The sequence below is a fragment of the Ostrinia nubilalis genome, chromosome 2 (assembly GCF_963855985.1).
Source record: "Ostrinia nubilalis chromosome 2, ilOstNubi1.1, whole genome shotgun sequence".
NCBI classification, from domain to species: Eukaryota; Metazoa; Arthropoda; class Insecta; order Lepidoptera; family Crambidae; genus Ostrinia; species Ostrinia nubilalis.
In genome coordinates this window covers 11,741,607-11,758,393 of record NC_087089.1, presented here as the reverse complement: position 1 = coordinate 11,758,393, position 16,787 = coordinate 11,741,607, and the positions used below count along the sequence as shown (strand labels likewise).

The 16,787-nt window shown below is 37.4% G+C and overlaps 4 protein-coding genes across 4 annotated transcripts; 2 read left to right on the top strand and 2 right to left on the bottom strand.

Moving 5' to 3' along the window:
• The first annotated feature begins 197 nt into the window (after positions 1 to 197).
• On the top strand, positions 198 to 5,715 carry LOC135083878 (mitochondrial DNA helicase). Its single transcript, XM_063978628.1, has 10 exons — positions 198 to 551; positions 808 to 1,034; positions 1,135 to 1,399; positions 1,525 to 1,672; positions 1,887 to 2,043; positions 2,418 to 2,567; positions 4,023 to 4,211; positions 4,773 to 4,961; positions 5,123 to 5,209; positions 5,291 to 5,715. The coding sequence occupies exons 1-10, from the start codon at positions 281 to 283 to the stop codon at positions 5,618 to 5,620; spliced, it is 2,013 nt and encodes a 670-aa protein (XP_063834698.1). The 5' UTR covers positions 198 to 280; the 3' UTR covers positions 5,621 to 5,715.
• A 7-nt stretch (positions 5,716 to 5,722) lies between these two features.
• LOC135083870 (uncharacterized) lies at positions 5,723 to 9,613 on the bottom strand. Its single transcript, XM_063978617.1, has one exon. The coding sequence runs from the start codon at positions 9,516 to 9,518 to the stop codon at positions 7,410 to 7,412; it is 2,109 nt and encodes a 702-aa protein (XP_063834687.1). The 5' UTR covers positions 9,519 to 9,613; the 3' UTR covers positions 5,723 to 7,409.
• A 364-nt stretch (positions 9,614 to 9,977) lies between these two features.
• Positions 9,978 to 10,973, top strand: LOC135083862 (protein cereblon-like). The gene is made up of 4 exons (XM_063978607.1): positions 9,978 to 10,293; positions 10,373 to 10,575; positions 10,653 to 10,818; positions 10,905 to 10,973. The coding sequence occupies exons 1-4, from the start codon at positions 10,203 to 10,205 to the stop codon at positions 10,946 to 10,948; spliced, it is 504 nt and encodes a 167-aa protein (XP_063834677.1). The 5' UTR covers positions 9,978 to 10,202; the 3' UTR covers positions 10,949 to 10,973.
• Positions 10,974 to 11,062: 89 nt separating this feature from the next.
• Positions 11,063 to 13,395, bottom strand: LOC135083853 (uncharacterized protein DDB_G0287625-like). Its single transcript, XM_063978595.1, has 3 exons — positions 13,188 to 13,395; positions 12,494 to 12,916; positions 11,063 to 12,238 (listed from the first exon to the last, which is right to left on the bottom strand). The coding sequence occupies exons 1-3, from the start codon at positions 13,213 to 13,215 to the stop codon at positions 11,496 to 11,498; spliced, it is 1,194 nt and encodes a 397-aa protein (XP_063834665.1). The 5' UTR covers positions 13,216 to 13,395; the 3' UTR covers positions 11,063 to 11,495.
• Positions 13,396 to 16,787: the final 3,392 nt, after the last annotated feature.

Below are 16,787 nucleotides of genomic sequence, written 5' to 3'. Positions count from 1 at the left end.
ACTAGTTCAGTGTAAAATCGCGCAGTTACGCTATGGGTCTTGCCCCCCCCTAGGGCCTAGGTACTACGCCCATGATGGGTCCTGTGGCCCAACCTCCACCTCCTCCCACATACAAGTTCCAGACATTATGAACCGTGCTATCAATGTTGCCTAGAACGGAACGTTATTTCATTCATTGTTTGGCAAGCTGTCAAACTTTGTTTTGACTTTTGCTGTAATCAGCTGGAGCGTGTTTTTTGAGGTTATGTTTATCATCGTAAATCTTCATTGATCTCATAAAATGTATAAAATATATTGTAATTTTAAGATAAATAAAAGTCGCGTATCGCATTTATTTTTGAAAGCTTGTACATGTGAGTGTAATAGTAGAAACATACATAATGTAGGTCTAAATGATATTCCCAAGATAACAGTTACTGATATCCGCAAATTATTGAGACAAAAAGGCTTCGCTGTGCAAGATGGATTTACCTCACTATCAACTAAATGTTCCCTATGCCAAGGAGATGACAAAACCAAGGAAGGCAAAGTTTTTATTAACAAAACAACGGGTTTGTATCCAATATCCATCCATCATTTATTCAGATAAACATTAGGGTTAACTTGCTATCACTTATCCAATAACTGCACCATAAACTAAAATTAATCTTACACCTCAAATACAAAAATAAACTTATTGACTTATTTGGTTTTTGTAAATATTTAAAAAAATGTTATATTTATCTTTACAGAACTTTAAAGTAAATTACAGTCAGCGGACATACTTTTGTTTATTGTGAATATAACACCCATGTTGCATTATTTCAGGATATTTTGTATGCCCCAAATGCAATGTCCATGGTGACTGGAATATTATGGAGAGATTATTGAAAAAGGTCAAAATGGAAGCATCTCTCAAAGAATTCATTGAAAAATGCCAAAACAGCACAGAAATGTTCCAAAAAAACTGGCAAGAAGTTGTAAACAGTTCTACCTCAATAGCTGATTTAAATGAGACTGAAATATTAGACCTCTTTAGGTTGTTTGAATATCCAGTAAGTATACATTTTCAAAATACCTACCTAAATCTTCAATCAGATCGTAATAAAATATAATATGGTAAAAAAAATTGTATGCATATTTTCTTAATTTCAGTACCACCAAGACTCAAGAAAGTTTTTGTCTGAAGTTAGAGTATCAGCAGACCGAACAGTATTATACTTCCCACTGAAAAACTCTCTAGATAATGTAGTAGGCTACCGTAAAATCCAGGCAGGGCAAGAAGATGAGCCAGAGACTCATGGGCTGCATACCGCAGGACTGTTCTCTTGCAGAGCTCCGAAGGTGAGCCGTAGTGACCAGGCGATCCTTGTCCCTAGTATACAAGATGTGCTACATCTAGCAACGCAAAAAATACCTGGTGTGTATTTTCCTTGTAAATTTTATACCTTATAGGCTAAAATTACAAATTATTGTGTTTCTTAATATTTATATCAAAATTGTATACTTATGTACTTGATTTCAAACAATTAAATCGTTTTCTAGGTACTCTGGTATGGCTAAGTAATTGCAGTCTCCCTCCGATAGTGCTGCCAACTCTCGAAAATTATCAAAAGCTCTGTTTGTGGGGTGACTGGGACAATATGAGATCAGTTGCTGAAAAACTGGGTGAAGACAGATGTAGATTTGTAAGGTAAGTTGTTGATAATTTATTGAAACTGACACCTACCTAAGCGAAAGTAATAACTTGTAAAAAAAATACCAATATTTCTAGAAATAGGTAGGCAACTGTTGAGACAAAAAAAAATACTCACTTCTCAGGTAAATATACTGTAGTGGTTCTAGAATCTCTTTACTGTTACTCTGTGTAGGTTTTGGCAAGTGGTAAAGTTGTCTGTTCATTTTAGGCCTACAGATGGACTGGTGACCGCGACCGAAGCCGCTAACGCACAACTATCCCTGAAGACTCTTGTATCGGAAGCTAAACCAGCCGCCCATCGTTCAATAACCACCTTTGCAGCGCTTCGCGATGACGTCTACGCTGAATTGACTAACATTGAGAAGGTAGAAATTATTTCTAAGGAATAATCAAAAAGTCTTAAGTTTCCAAGGCGGATTTCCGGTTGCATTTTTCTTTGTTCAACCCGTAGGACACGTAACAATTTTGACATGTCAAGTCCGTTAATGGTACAAAATAACCCTGAGCACGAATCTCATGGCGGATTTACACGATTCAAGTCAAAAAAAACAGAGGAGTGGGGATGAAATTCATTTATTTTACATCCCTACCCCACTGTTTTTTTGACTTGACTTGGCTAATTTCCGCGCAGTGTAAAAGCAGCATCAGGGTACTGAAAACCAGTTCTACGGACTTCTCACAAGACACAGTACCCACTTATGTCACTCTTTCCTCCGTTTTTAATTTAATCTCTTGACAGGTCAGAGGACTGAAGTGGCGTCGCTTCCCAGCGCTCACGAAACTACTGGGCGGGCATCGGCGCGGCGAGCTCACTGTGCTGACCGGTCCTACCGGCTGCGGAAAGACGACGCTCTGCGCTGAGATGTCGCTCGACCTTGCACAGCAAGGGGTAAGTAGATCTCTAAAAGAAGGCATAGAAATGTTATCTTTACCTATCTGAAGGAACTGTAATTTTTAGGACATCCTGTATAGATATAAATCCAACCAATCACATGATCAAATCTCCTAAACTGCAACATACTATGGGAAAAGCTAAGCAACGAAACAAACCTACCGCCTGAGATCGTGTCAATGTTTGGGTATTGGTACAGCAATCAAAAGAACAGTGTTAAGTGGGCAGGGGCGTTCTCGGACGTGTACAGGTTGGAGTGCGGGGTGAGGCAGGGGGGGTTGAGCTCGCCAAGCCTCTTCAACTTGTACATGAACCGACTGATCGAGGGGCTCAGCAGCACCAAGGTCGGGTGTCATATCGACGGTGTTTGTATTAATAATATTAGTTATGCTGATGACATGGTGCTGCTGACCCCGTCGATTGCAGCTATGCGTAAACTGCTTAAGATATGCGAGGAGTATGCGATGGCACATGGACTCAAATATAATGTGTCGAAGAGTGAGTTCATGATCTTCAAATCGCGGACTAAAACATACTCATCAGTTCCGCACTTAACACTTTGTGGTATGCCTCTGAAACGGGTTAACTCATTTAAATACCTTGGTCACTGGGTTACAGATGACTTAAAGGATAATGTAGACATAGAAAGGGAGCGCAGGGCGCTGTCAGTGCGTTGTAATATGTTGGCACGTAGGTTTGCGCGTTGTAAGGATGAAGTAAAAATCACGCTTTTTAAAGCTTACTGCCAGTCTCTTTACACGTGCAGCCTATGGGTCAGCTTTACCCAGCGCGCTTACAGCGCACTGCGTGTGCAGTACAACAATGCGTTCAGGGTGCTACTTGGCCTGCCGCGGTTCTGCAGCGCGTCAACCATGTTTGCGGAAGCGCACACCGACGGCTTCCACGCGATAATTCGGAAGCGGAGCGCATCGCTCCTAGAGCGTCTCCGCGGCAGTACAAATGGCATCCTGAGGGCATTGGCTGACAGGTGGGACTCGCCGCTGCTGGGGCGCTGGCTTAGCTTGCACGTCTCCAGTGCTATGTAAGCGGCTTCATATTTCATTATTTGTATCTTACTAACATAGGCTAAGTGAAAATTGTTACTAACACTATTATGAACCCCGGTCTGACAATAAATTTTTTCAATTCAATTCAATTCAATTACTGGAAGTATGTAATCTTTACTTATCTGAAGGAACTGTAGATAAGCTATCTTCAGTGTTATTTTTAGGACACCTTGTATGAATTCAATCAATCACGTGCTGTAATCTATATTAAAAAAAAACTAAAAATGCATTCTTGACCAGTTCTGCAACCCTTAAATTCTTGATAAAACTCGTTTTCGTCCAGCTCGGATAAAATGACGTTTGGTTTTAGGTTTCAGTTTGATCCCTCCCCTAACATGTGGTAGTCTTCTACCAGTAACTCAAAACGCATCATTTTTTCTACTAGGTGAAAACACTATGGGGAAGTTTCGAGATCCGCAACTCGCGGCTCGCCCGTACTATGCTACAGCAGTTTGCAGGAGTGCCGCTGGAACAGAACCTGCAGGACTTCCACAAATACGCAGACGAGTTCCAGAAGCTGCCCGTTTACTACTTGGCCTTCCACGGGCAACAGCCGATCAAAGTCGTCATGGAGGTCAGTCACAGTCGGCCATTAACCACCCTTTGTTCTCATTATTATGTTAGTAGGGTATCTGTTACTAAAGATAAGCGATATCTAATGTACCTACCTAATTTATGTGCATGTCTGTTTTGCGACTCATTGTAATTTTGCATGTTTACCTAACATATTGGACACCAATACACCACTATCTTAATAATTAAGATGATCAATTTCAATTTATTTTGATTATTCCAGTAACTACTTTCATTTCGGCCATTTTCGTAAGGACACAAAAGCGACAAATTCATTATCTTAATTGAACCTATATTCACTTGTGATGGTCGCAGTTAATCATACAATTGATTTTTACGACGTCATTTAAGTGTTTATATACGATACAATTATTGTTTTCGTAGATAAACGAAGTAAAGTGACCGGAGGAAAAATACTAACTAATTTGTAAATCATGAGTAGATATAGTTGTAGCTTCATATAAATTCATTCCAACCAAGTCTGCGAAAACCTCCTCTGTCCAAGTATCGAAAATTTTGGTTTAATCGCCCCGCTCCTATTAACATTATTTATTGTAACCAGGCGGTGGAGCACGCGCGTTACATGCACGACATCGCGCACGTGATCGTGGACAACGTGCAGTTCATGCTGGGCCTGGGCGAGGAGCGCGACGGCGACCGCTACCACCGCCAGGACGCCGTCATCGCCGCCTTCCGCACCTTCGCCACCGCGCGCCACTGCCACGTCACGCTCGTCATGCACCCTAGGAAGGTGAGTATCTGGCGCAGTGAACTATAGATCACGACGGGCTGGACGAGGAGCGTGACGGCGACCGCTACCACCGCCAGGACGCCGTCATCGCCGCTAAAAGGAAAATCTCGACTTCAAATTTTAGCTTTGAAAATAGTCACTGACAGACTTTTTCTTTACAGGAAAGAGAATCAGAAGACTTATCAACCAGCTCAATTTTTGGCAGTGCAAAGGCGTCGCAGGAAGCTGACAATGTTCTTATCGTCCAGGTAAAATGTTTGCTTCTAAACCCCCTATTTTTTTTTTACATTACCATCAAAATCGTTTCTAAACAATTTTCTAATTTTCAGGATAAACGTTTAACAGCAGTTCGTGGCAAAAAATATTTGCAAGTCGCCAAAAACCGGTACAGTGGCGACCTAGGAATCGTACCTTTGGACTTCGACAAAGATTCTCTCAGCTATCAACCAAAGAAAAAGAGTAAAATGAAACAAGAGGAGCCTGATAAATTGCTCAACCAATGTTTCGAAGAGTTTTCCGTAGATGACCCGCACTATATCGCCGATTTCGAGGATAAACTTTCGAGAACCGATTCTGGTTACAGCAAACAGAAAGTAAGAAATAAAAAGGAAGTTGATAATTATTTAAGCGACATCTTGAACTTAAACAGGACTAGGTAGCGCACGAAGTGTGAAATATTTAATAATTTAAGGAAAATTGTATTTTAAATAATAAGTTAAACAAGAGAATAAAATAAGTTAAGTCACAAAAAAAACTCAGTATTAATTTTTATTCAGTTTTGTTTATTGTATCGATATTTATTTTAGTTCTATGATTACAATATTTTTATTTAGACTACATTTTACAGATGTTTAACTGTGGTTTCTCTGCATTATTTGGTAGAAATAGTAAAAATCAAAAGGTACAGACAGAGCAATAAAAAGGCCGTTAATACAAAAGAACAATAAGCGATAAGAAACGATAAGCGTGAGGGGAAATAAAATCATAATACGGACGGAACCTTAATAAGAACGAATGGATGAAAATAGGTATACTTAATGTGTATTTTTAGGTATCGTACACACCACACAGCAAACAAATACAAACGATATTCAAAGCAAAGCGGCCATAACTTAAATCCATAAAACATAAACTTAGCGAACTTAGCTTGGCCTTGGCACTCGGCACACCATATTTTATTATTATCGATAATAAAATTACATAATAGGCTTCTATGTTACAATGAGTCATTGATAACATTCATAAGAAACTGATATGAGAGTAATTTTCTAGTTTACTGATCAGTTAATTGATCATAATTTATCACAGCTACACAAACACAATATTTATGTATGCAGCTCAAAGTTCAACTTATTGTCCTTAATTGGAGGTTGTACCACAAATTAGTTTTTCGAGGAATTCGAGATTTAGGTAAATTGTTATTCTCGGACATCGCTTGGCAATCGGTCATTTCCGAATGCCTGATTAGTTAAATATTCACATAAAAATAATTCATGCTTACTTGAATTGACTAAAATTATTTTTAATTTAATTATTTTTATGTTTGTGCTAGTTTGCGTATCAAATGATCATTCGTGAAACGAATGCCCTTGGCGAGTAACTACCATCTTAGACAAATCGCAAAATTACCAATCGGCTCATATCACACACATAATTTTCTAATTCTAAAATAAAATTTATAAAATAATAATTATTAGTTATATTAATATGCACAAAAATAACTTAGCCAGTACATACTTAGCTTTAAAAAATGTTGAGGGCACAGGGCACATTGAAATATTTCATTTTAACTACACTGGTGACCAGAATTTCACGTTAGCAAAATGTGAAATTCTATTACATTTTTAGTAATGAAGACAAACCACAATCTAGAACTGTCAACTTATTTACTAAATAAAATACAAGATACTTATGATAAGTCTTCAAGCTAATTAACTGCACAGTTAAAAATAGACATATTTTGATCAGTATAATATAATATTTTGTAAATATCCATAATCATCATAAAAATTAAGTTTGAAATCAAATACACATTATCACATTGTTACTTCTTAAAATGACAATCAATTAACTTTATTAGTAAAAGTTATGAGAGGCAAATCAATTAATGTTATTACTGCTAAAAGTTAGTCATGTTTTAGGTACATGAATGCCATTTCTTGGACTATTATATTATAGCTATTTCGGCATCCAATATTCTTAAAAATGTCCTTCTAAGACAATAGTTCCATTAGCATCAATCAACAGTGGTCACTAGTTCCTTACCCAAATTAACAACAAAATACCAGCCTACTTTTATAGGTGTCTTGAAAACATTCAAGCAAGCTTTCCAAAAATATAGATAGATACTTACTAGTATAAAAATAAAATATGTATTTAAACTGCCATTTTTGTGTAACAAAAATTTGAATTTGTACAAAATTCCACTACTAAGCTACTTCCAAATATTCACTTATTAAAGTGTGCATGGACAGCATCTATTAAAGAAGCATCGCTAGTACGGTTTTGCTTCCGTTTGCACTTGGGGCAGGGTATATTGGCATTGAGGCATTTGCTGTGAAAAACACTAGAGCATTCATCACATCGATATGTTGTACTGGTTTCAAAAGGATACAAAATTTTTGGATCGCGACAGACTTCGCAGATGAACCCTTTCTGGCTACATAGCCAGCAATCAAGGACATGGGTTCTAGCAAAGTTCACAACTTTCTCTAACTGCAAAAGTAGTGAACCATTTGGTATCTGAGCCAAGTCAGATATTGTATACAAATGCACATGATCATACAAATACTCACGAGGCCACACCCTCTTTTGGAGATCCTCAATGACAGGCTCACGGCATGTAAATATATACGCCCTTAAGAAATTTAATTGTATTCTGAGATCTTGCAAATGGGCCATATCTGACACACCACAATAAATTTTTGGATTAAGTTTTTTCATATCTATCCAAGGGTGATGTTGAAATTCTAACAAAAACATTGCAGATTTCTTTGAAACTGAGTATCTTTTAAAATCCCAGTTGTGTATGACTCTTGCTGGAATGATAAAGACATTGGGATCCATACAATCAGAGCAATAGTACTCCCCAGTGAAGGCACAAACCTTAGCTTTGGATATGGTGCTTCCCAGGAGATCTTGGCAACCCATGCACTGGTAGTTCTGATGGTCCAGTCCCTGTTCTCTTGAGAGAGCACCTAGCTGTTGTATCATTTTTTGCAATTCTGGTACAGTAAAGGACCCAGACATAGAATTAGGAACTACTTCAAAGTCTAAACCTTGAAGCATGGGGTCTTCAAGAGTGTCAGAATCTACTGTGATTTCACAGATGTCTGAGTCCTCTGTTAATTTTAATTCTTTTTGGATGTCTTTCATTATGTCATGTAAGTTTGAGTAATTTTGTGTTTCCCCATAATTTGTTGAATTGTCTACTAATGAGGATAAACTTTTGAGCTCAGGTGTTTTAATTAGACTGCTCCCATGGGATGAATTTGAATGTACAGACACATTCAAGTTATCAGGATCGTTAGACCAGCCTTTACCACTCAAGGAATTACCTGTCACTATGACATCCGCAGAAGCAACGAAGTCATCTATATCTAATGAAGGTGTGGGAGATGTTACTTCTCTTTCTTCTTGGCTGCTTGATGGTTTCTCAGCTCCAAAAATAGTTTCAGCATTGGTTTCATTAGCAGTGTCTTCTAAAATAGGTTCTTTTTCTTCTTGTGCTTCTTCTGTTATGTTTGTAGCTAAATCTTTTGAATCTTTGGACAGTATAAAATCAAGGGCTTCATCTTCATTGAGCGCGAGCATCCTCCCTAAGCCAGTGATGTTAGAAGTGTGGGTCGGTGTTGAGACCAGCTTCGGCTTTACTTCTTCATCTGTGATGGTGCTGGCCACATCTAGAGCAGTGCTAATAGGGGCCACTCTTATTTTAGGAATCCATATCCCTGCAAGCATCAGCACTTGTTCTGGCCATTGATTGAGTAAACTTGAATTAATCGGGAGATTAAATTGCACACAAGATTCTAAGCCTTCAATGAGCTTTTGTGCTAGTTCAAGTATCTCAGCATCGCACACAAAAGCAGTTCTGTTGTAAAATGGTTTAACAGCCGATATATTTTTTAAAAGTGTCGACATATAAGAAGACAAAAGGCATTCATTGAGAGCAATTCGAAGCCATGCTCTACATTGCCCAATTTCAGTGTTGATCTGCGGTAATGATGATATCTGATCAATGTTTTGTCTGTGCGATAATACAAGGATCAGAGGCCAAAAGTTGGGCTGAGGACGATGGTCCGAGTCTCCCGACAAAGCATTTTTGGCTTTCCTCAATAGGGTGTCCTTCAGTCCATGTAGGAATACAGCTTCTAAGGCGACACATAAAGTATTTGTCGAGTCTGTTGAGCCGAGAACACTGTGGAAGTTTTCTTCAAACTGATTAGTGTATTGTATATCTTTTACGCACTCCGATAAATTGTTAATCAGTGATTCTTTCAAAATCGTGTCACGACTGCGAATATTGAAGCCTGAAGCAACACTCTTGAAAAAGGACATGATGATTTTTTCAACACGATGATTGAATTTTAATAATCTCAAACAAAATATAAATTTAATCACTCCACACCACAATCACAAACAACACAACAAACCACAGATATGGCAACAAACAATAGATTTGACATTTAGTTGACATAAAAAGTTGTCAGCACAAAAAAGTTTTTTTAAATCGGCAACTTTGCCCTTTTCACCACCCCTTTCTGTTCTTTTTTCACTTTCATCAAAATAATGGTAATTCTTTGCGAGAGAACGAAATGACATTACTGAAAAATGTGTAGTGGGAACTGGTGGCCCTCTATATTCACCACACTGATACTAAACTGACAAAGTGGGAATTTTTTCCCTGTTATGTTTTTTTTTTGTACTTGATTAAGGGTGAATAATCCCATGGCGTACATCAAAATTAAAAAAATAGAACAGTAAATGTCAATAATGTCAAAGTCAATAAAACTTCAAACTTCAAATCGACCAAATCAAAAACACAGATCAGCTGGCCGGCAGGAATTTGTTTAATTTATTTAATTGCCTACTGGGTCACTTGCATAATAATTCTACAAAATGATTCAAAGCCTATTTTAATGTTAGTTTTATTTCCCACAGCGACTTTTACTTAAATATTTTTGCAATCATAATTAATTGTTCACAAAAAGCCAACGCGACGTAAAGGAATTACGTGAAGGAATGTTTTTCCTGTTTAATGTTGTGCTCTTTCTAAGCATTTTTTCAGAATATTATTCCTTCACCGACCATTCGCCTGGAAAGAATGGACAAGGTATTTTGTCTGCAATCTAAATTTGTTATTAACACGTACGCCTTTCTAGAATTAAACATTTTATCGTTGTGATTTTCAGAACTACTCTTATGTCGCAAATGTGGCACGGATATCGCAGATTCATCATATTTAATAAGCATATTAAGTCCGGGTGCAATAAAGGTAGAGGAGCATAATTTATTCGGAAGGGAAAATGTAACGGTACAAACTCTAGTAAACCCTTTTGGTGTGAAATTTGAAATCATCACTATTGAAAAATCAAGATGCAAAGTTCTTGGATCTGTAAGGACTTTTTTTCTTTATCTAAAATTACTCATGTAATTTTTGCATTTAAGCAATGATTTTGTTATATGTTACAGCCACAAGGTGCTGACTCCTGGTTTCCTGGATATACATGGCGTTTATGTGCTTGTTCTTGTGGGAAGCACCTGGGGTGGGTTTTCGAGTCTTCAGATGAAAGTAATGTCCACAAAGAGAATCAATCATTTCATGGATTGATATTAAACAATATCCTTAGTGAGAATTGTAAGTACCTCAGATCATCATAATAATAAGGTTATTGCTTGCTTCAAATTTCAAAATCAATAATATTAAAATTATTTTTGTTTCAGTTACTGATTCTCTCATAATGTTGCCGAATATTTATAAGATGTGATGCATATTAAAGTTATTTATTTGGATTTGGATTGTTTTCCTACTAAACAACAAAAACTAAACTAATGCAAAGCACCTTAGTATCAGGAAAGGAGCATTGGTAATGAAACAGGTGTTAATGATAGTTATTTTTATTTCGTACTACTACGTAACAAAAACATTATAGAAACCTTGAAAAAGAAACTTATTTACTAAATTTAACTTTTTTGATGAATAGAATTCTTATTCAACTAAACCTAAAATGTAATATTAATTTGCACCTTAGCTGCAGTTTGTAACTTAGTACACATAATGGCATTTACAACTGAAATAGTCAAAACAATGAGCATCATGCTATTACGTCAGAGAGATTTTTGTAACAATAGTATCAAAACTATTTTATTACTCTTTTTATACTTACAAAAGAGATTGCACTGTGTCAACAATTTAATACTGTATAACACCACTAGGACTTGTCACATAAATAAACTTAGTCAAAGTTAGAACAAACACAGTTTCATACATTATGTACTTCAAAAAGTAATCTCAATGATGTAATAAACGATCAATTATGTACTAGCAAATCTTTGATGTAAAGTTTGACCAGTAGATGCAGGTGTGGGTGTAAAATGCACTACCCCACCAGGTGCTTCTTGTGTATTGTCACCATAAACCTTTCCTTGTAAAGCAGCTATTTCTTTTTGCAATTTGGGATTGAGCACTTGTTTGTTGACAAACTTTCGGCCAATCCCACGACCTGCACCTCTTCCTCTACCACGAGATCGGGTGGACCTTCTGCTTGCATTTGACTGGTTGGAGCGACTTGACCTATTGGATCTGTTAGACCTGTTTGATCCCATAGATTTAACACTGCCTGGACCTCTTCTAGTATTATATCCTCCAAACTGGTTATTAAGCTTAGCAAGGCTTTGTTTATTCAAGTATCCAGCACTGCCCACACTGTTACGCCGCCTCTTTGCAAAATCATTAGCAACACTGACTGTGAGCTGAGATGCATTATTGAAAGAATTATTCCTGGACCTTGTAAATGTCTGGGATTTTATAGTATTTTTTTGGATAATATAGTTCTGACGTTGCTCTTTCAGAATTTGATCAGATCGCAATCCCACAGCACTGTACCGGTTGGCTGTACTTAAGCCTCTGCCACGTTTAGTTATTCCTCTTTTAGCTACAGCCAAAGGTCTACGATTATTTGCAGCTCCGCGGTTGGAATTAATTCCTAGTCGGCTATGTATACCAGCACGCAGGTTTGGGTTAGAATTAGAACGACGTAGCCTGTTTTGCCAACCACCTGGAATAAAAACTTTTATTAAACAATGCATGTGCATATGATAAAATATGTTTTAGTATTTATAAACAAGTATGTACTTATAGGCAAAAGCACATCTGTGTTTCACACTATTTACGTACATATTAAGTAGGTAATTAAATAGCTGTTTATTGCAACAAAAATGTACACAGATACATAATTAATATGTGCTGATCTCTAAGTGCCATTGTCTGTACTTTAACCATTTACATAATGAGCATATGAATCAATATTTACCTCTGAAATTTCCGTTTCTAACCAACGGAGGCATATCATATTGCTGTTCTTCCAAGCCTGCTCTGCCCTTCGGAGTCAGGCCTCGCAGTTGAGAGCGCGACCTGGATGCGGACCTCGCGCGTGACATGGAGCGACGCTGCTGACGCGACCGGGAGCGCGCTTGTGAGCCTGAGCGGGAGCGGGACTGAGCGCGACCTCCAGGGCCTCGGGAGCGGGATCGCGACCTGCCTTGCCCAAGTCCGGGTGTGCCAGACCTGGACAGAGACCTTCCGCGACCACGTCCGCGTCCACGGCCTCGGCCCCTGCCGCCACCACCGCCGCCTCGGCCCCCTCCGCGCATATTACCACGGCTCTGAACAGATCCACCGCCACGACCGCGCGACCGGCTTGCGCGATTTTGTTTGTTTTTCTGAATTATTTCATCTGTAAAGAATTTATATAATTACTAATATGCCAAAATTAAGATCAAATTCATGAAAAAATATTTCTATTTTTGCAACATACGTCACGCTTGGCGCCATATGTCACAAATCGTGAATAAACCAAATAAAAATACCATACAAAACTTTAACAAGGCATTGTGTCACAAATTGAATATCTAGCCAAAGGCGTGGTATATATTTACACAAATTGCTAATCTAAGCAAAAAATCAAATGTAAGTTCTAAATATCTGGGACAAAATAAGTGGTTTACCTAAAGACATATTAACGGAGTCTGCCATTTTTAACACACAGTAAAACACACAGGTGGCACGGCTTTAATTATTGTTAAAATTAAACTTTAGCACTTCTACTTCTATCCACAAACCAACACAAACAAATAAATCCCCGATCTCGGAAACAGAAAATAAACCAAGATTTAGGTTATGGTTTCTTTTTTTTAAATAAATCACCACACCACAGACTGAGCGCGTCTGTTTAGTTACGGCTTTGGTAAACCTTTTTTAAGCCAAAAAAAAATACGCATTGCGAAAGTATTTTGGGAAAAGGCTTTGTTTTTCGCGCAAAGAAGTCTACGGACAAAAACCCTAGAAATAATCTTAATTTTTTTTGTCTTTTTTCCATTTCATTATGGATTAAACGCACTAAATGCTGGCAACACTTACATTACGAGAATGGACTGTCTATGGCGGTCATGGCGGTCTATGGAATAAAATTATAGTCTATGGGTAAGTCTTTCTTGTCTTTGGGTCAGTCAGTTGGTTAAAGTTTTGCGCGGGAAGCAGAAACAGAAAGTTTAGATGGATGGACTTTTTCAAGGTTTTCGAGGTGAGCCGATTATAAATAATAATTATAATTATCGTTATTTTGTGATTAAATAGTTAGGTTAGGATGAGCTTCAGATAAAAGTAACAATGTATGTACCTACTATTTGACTGTAAGTACATTTAAGTAGTCAGTCAGTTAATGATTACTTGAGGGTAGTTGTATTAAAGCATCAATGTGTTTTGGTGTTTTTATTTTACTTAGGAAAAGCTTTAGTATCAATCTCACTCAACCAGAGCAACTGTAGAACACATCACCGCACGCAGTACTTTTTCGTTTTATTGCGCGGTCTTAGATTAATCTAAGTGCGTGGTAGATATCGTATTCCGCAAAACCCTAGGCTACCTACAATTATACAGGGTGGAATTTTGTAATGCCACCTGGAGGAAAAGTACTCTTAATAATGTAGATAGAAAATTCTACTCAAAGAAAACATTCCTTTATTTTTGAAAAGAAATAGAACTGCATTCAAAGATTTCCGAAAATTTTTCGAAAATTATCTACCATGCCATACAATTTTCTGTAAATAATTAAAATAATGTAAGATTTTATGGTTTTCCTTTCACTTGATTAATCAAGTTTGTTAGAGAGATATCATCCTTATACCTCACCCTAACGATCGATGCAATAAAAATACAGGGTGTAATTTTTAACAGATTTTAGTTGGTTCGATTCCTGGGTATGGCAAGCAAATTTTTGAAAACCTTTGAATGCAGTTCTATTTCTTTTAAAAAATAAAGGAATGTTTCCTTTGAGTAAAATTTTCTATCTACAGTATTAAGAGTACTTTCCCTCCAGGTGGCATTACAAAATTCCACTCTGTATAAGGTACCCCGCAGACCAAAGACTTTTCGTCACGCTGTTAATCAGTATGAACAGTTCGCACATTAAAAATCGTATCGGCAGAGTGCGCAAAGCATTTTCCGACATAAAAAGAATAATGTAATGTCTTAGTGTAATTTAAGCCACAGAGAAAATATTATTGACATTAAATTATCTTTTAGTTGGATGACTTCTACAAGCATCAAACAACACAGCGAAGCAGAGCACAGAAAGCGCAGATTTAGATGAGGAGATGCAGGAACAGGCCCAGGGATAACGGATAAAGAACAGGTATGGTTTATAATTATGTTTTTCCACTTTTCTTCACCACTTAAGTCATAAGCATAAACGCTTTAAAATTCGTAGTGGCATCTACCCTAATAAATCGATTTAGTGGGGTAGTTTCCAATAGCTTGGATGTATTCTGTTCTGCCACACAAGCCCGGCAGTGTGTACGTAGTTACGTACGTGGGTTTACTCATATTGTATTTTGTTTTATGTAACTTTGGCAGGTAGTATTAGACATAGTACATAGGTAGTGTGGTAGATGAAACTAAACATTCAAAGGAAAAACATTTTTACAATGTAATTTTGTGGAGTTATTAATTATGTGATACCACGCCATTAAAGTGGTAGATTATTTTTTGTTTCTTTAGGGTGGCTCCTTTACATGTAACGTGTGGATGATTTAGGTCTATAAAGTGAATAGGTCCTATAAAGTGAATTAGGGGTTGCTTCAAGACTATTTATCGATTTATTTTATTTATTTATTATTCATTATTTAGGGATCCATTTGCGAAATATTACACTAAAGTGCTAATCTTCAGGTAGGGTGTCCCGTCCCTCTCAAAGCTACTATTCGCTTGAAAAATCTGCTTTTCTTGAACTTTTAAGGAAACTTATAACAGTTAGGATACGAGTTTATGAGTATACTTAGTAGTCCAACTTATACCTATTCATAAATTCAATTGCTCGTTTAAACGACGGGCAACTACGGAACCCACACTGCGCGTGGCACGACACACACTTGGCCGGTTAAAAAATGCCAGTGGAATAATTAAGTATTACTTGTAAGTATAATAGGTTCCCTCGTTTTCAGTAGACAAATATTTGAGAACACATAATATTATGTTTCAAAATCAATCGCTTTTAGTATAAGGGCTCTAAAACAAACACGTTCGTTTTATGATGCCACGTCGTGAGACATTGACTAAATTTGAAAATTTTCACTTTCCGGATGTGTAGTTCGAAAACGGGTAGGAATTTGAGAAAAGTGATTAAGACAAAAGATCTAGAAAATTTTATTAGCTTTCCTCGTGTCATACATGTTTTTTCTCTATGAAGCACCATTTCAAAGATAATAGGTATTAGCAAAAAGCTCTCCTCACTCCGGCGCTGGATCCCCTATTAGATGCGGTTAGGTATGTTTAGTTGCATCCTAAACCAATTCTATGAAGAAATTGCTTAAGTACCAGCTCACGCACTCTACAACTGCTTTTTTGAGTGGACTAGTATGTAGTTCTACTAGTTTTCCGCCCGCGGCTTCGCCCGCGTGGAATTTTGTCTGTCACAGAAAAACTTTATCGCGCGCGTCCCTATTTCAAAAACCGGGGATAAAAACTATCCTATGTCCTTTCGCGGGACTCAAACTATCTCTATGCCAAAATCGGTTCAGTGGTTTAGGCGTGAAAGCAAGACAGACATGAGTTACTTTCGCATTTAAAATATTAGTATAGACTGTAGTAGATGTGTAAGAGTATTATTATAATTCTATCATGGAACTAAGCAATAATGGCAAAAGAACATGTTTTTGTATGGGAGTCTCCCTTTTAACAAATATTCTTCTTACTATTATACAATGTATTCTGTGGTTATAGTGGCAACAAATACTTAACCATCACGGTTTAGTTAGGGTAGGTCCAGTGTTCGTCCTTTGGGTGGTTTAGTGAAACCACATGACAGTCCAGTTACTACTTTCCTGAAGGTGAGTATAAACTTGAGCATTGGCATTGCTACGTTACTGCTGATGTTAATGTAACATTCTTGCGAACGGTACAATACAGGAGAAAATGACGTTTGGTTCATTATAGGGTAATAGACATTCATAGAGCGGCTCGTTCTGTTATAAGTAAATGCTCTAGTCTATACTCACCTTTATTGTTAAAGTTCTGAAGACGGACAGTGTTTATTTGTTTTCCGTCTTATA

Excerpts from the sequence above, each read along its gene's own strand:
- LOC135083870 (XM_063978617.1), bottom strand. The coding sequence starts at position 9,518 with ATGTCCTTTTTCAAGAGTGTTGCTTCAGGCTTCAATATTCGCAGTCGT.
- LOC135083878 (XM_063978628.1), top strand. The coding sequence starts at position 281 with ATGTATAAAATATATTGTAATTTTAAGATAAATAAAAGTCGCGTATCG. Across the intron at positions 1,673-1,886 it reads GACAGATGTAGATTTGTAAG|GCCTACAGATGGACTGGTGA; the intron begins GTAAGTTGTTGA and ends TGTTCATTTTAG. Across the intron at positions 5,210-5,290 it reads ACAATGTTCTTATCGTCCAG|GATAAACGTTTAACAGCAGT; the intron begins GTAAAATGTTTG and ends TCTAATTTTCAG.
- LOC135083853 (XM_063978595.1), bottom strand. The coding sequence starts at position 13,215 with ATGGCAGACTCCGTTAATATGTCTTTAG. Across the intron at positions 12,917-13,187 it reads CTCCGTTAATATGTCTTTAG|ATGAAATAATTCAGAAAAAC; the intron begins GTAAACCACTTA and ends AATTCTTTACAG. Across the intron at positions 12,239-12,493 it reads TAGAAACGGAAATTTCAGAG|GTGGTTGGCAAAACAGGCTA; the intron begins GTAAATATTGAT and ends TTTTTATTCCAG.
- LOC135083862 (XM_063978607.1), top strand. The coding sequence starts at position 10,203 with ATGTTTTTCCTGTTTAATGTTGTGCTCTTTCTAAGCATTTTTTCAGAA. Across the intron at positions 10,294-10,372 it reads GCCTGGAAAGAATGGACAAG|AACTACTCTTATGTCGCAAA; the intron begins GTATTTTGTCTG and ends TGTGATTTTCAG. Across the intron at positions 10,576-10,652 it reads GATGCAAAGTTCTTGGATCT|CCACAAGGTGCTGACTCCTG; the intron begins GTAAGGACTTTT and ends TATATGTTACAG.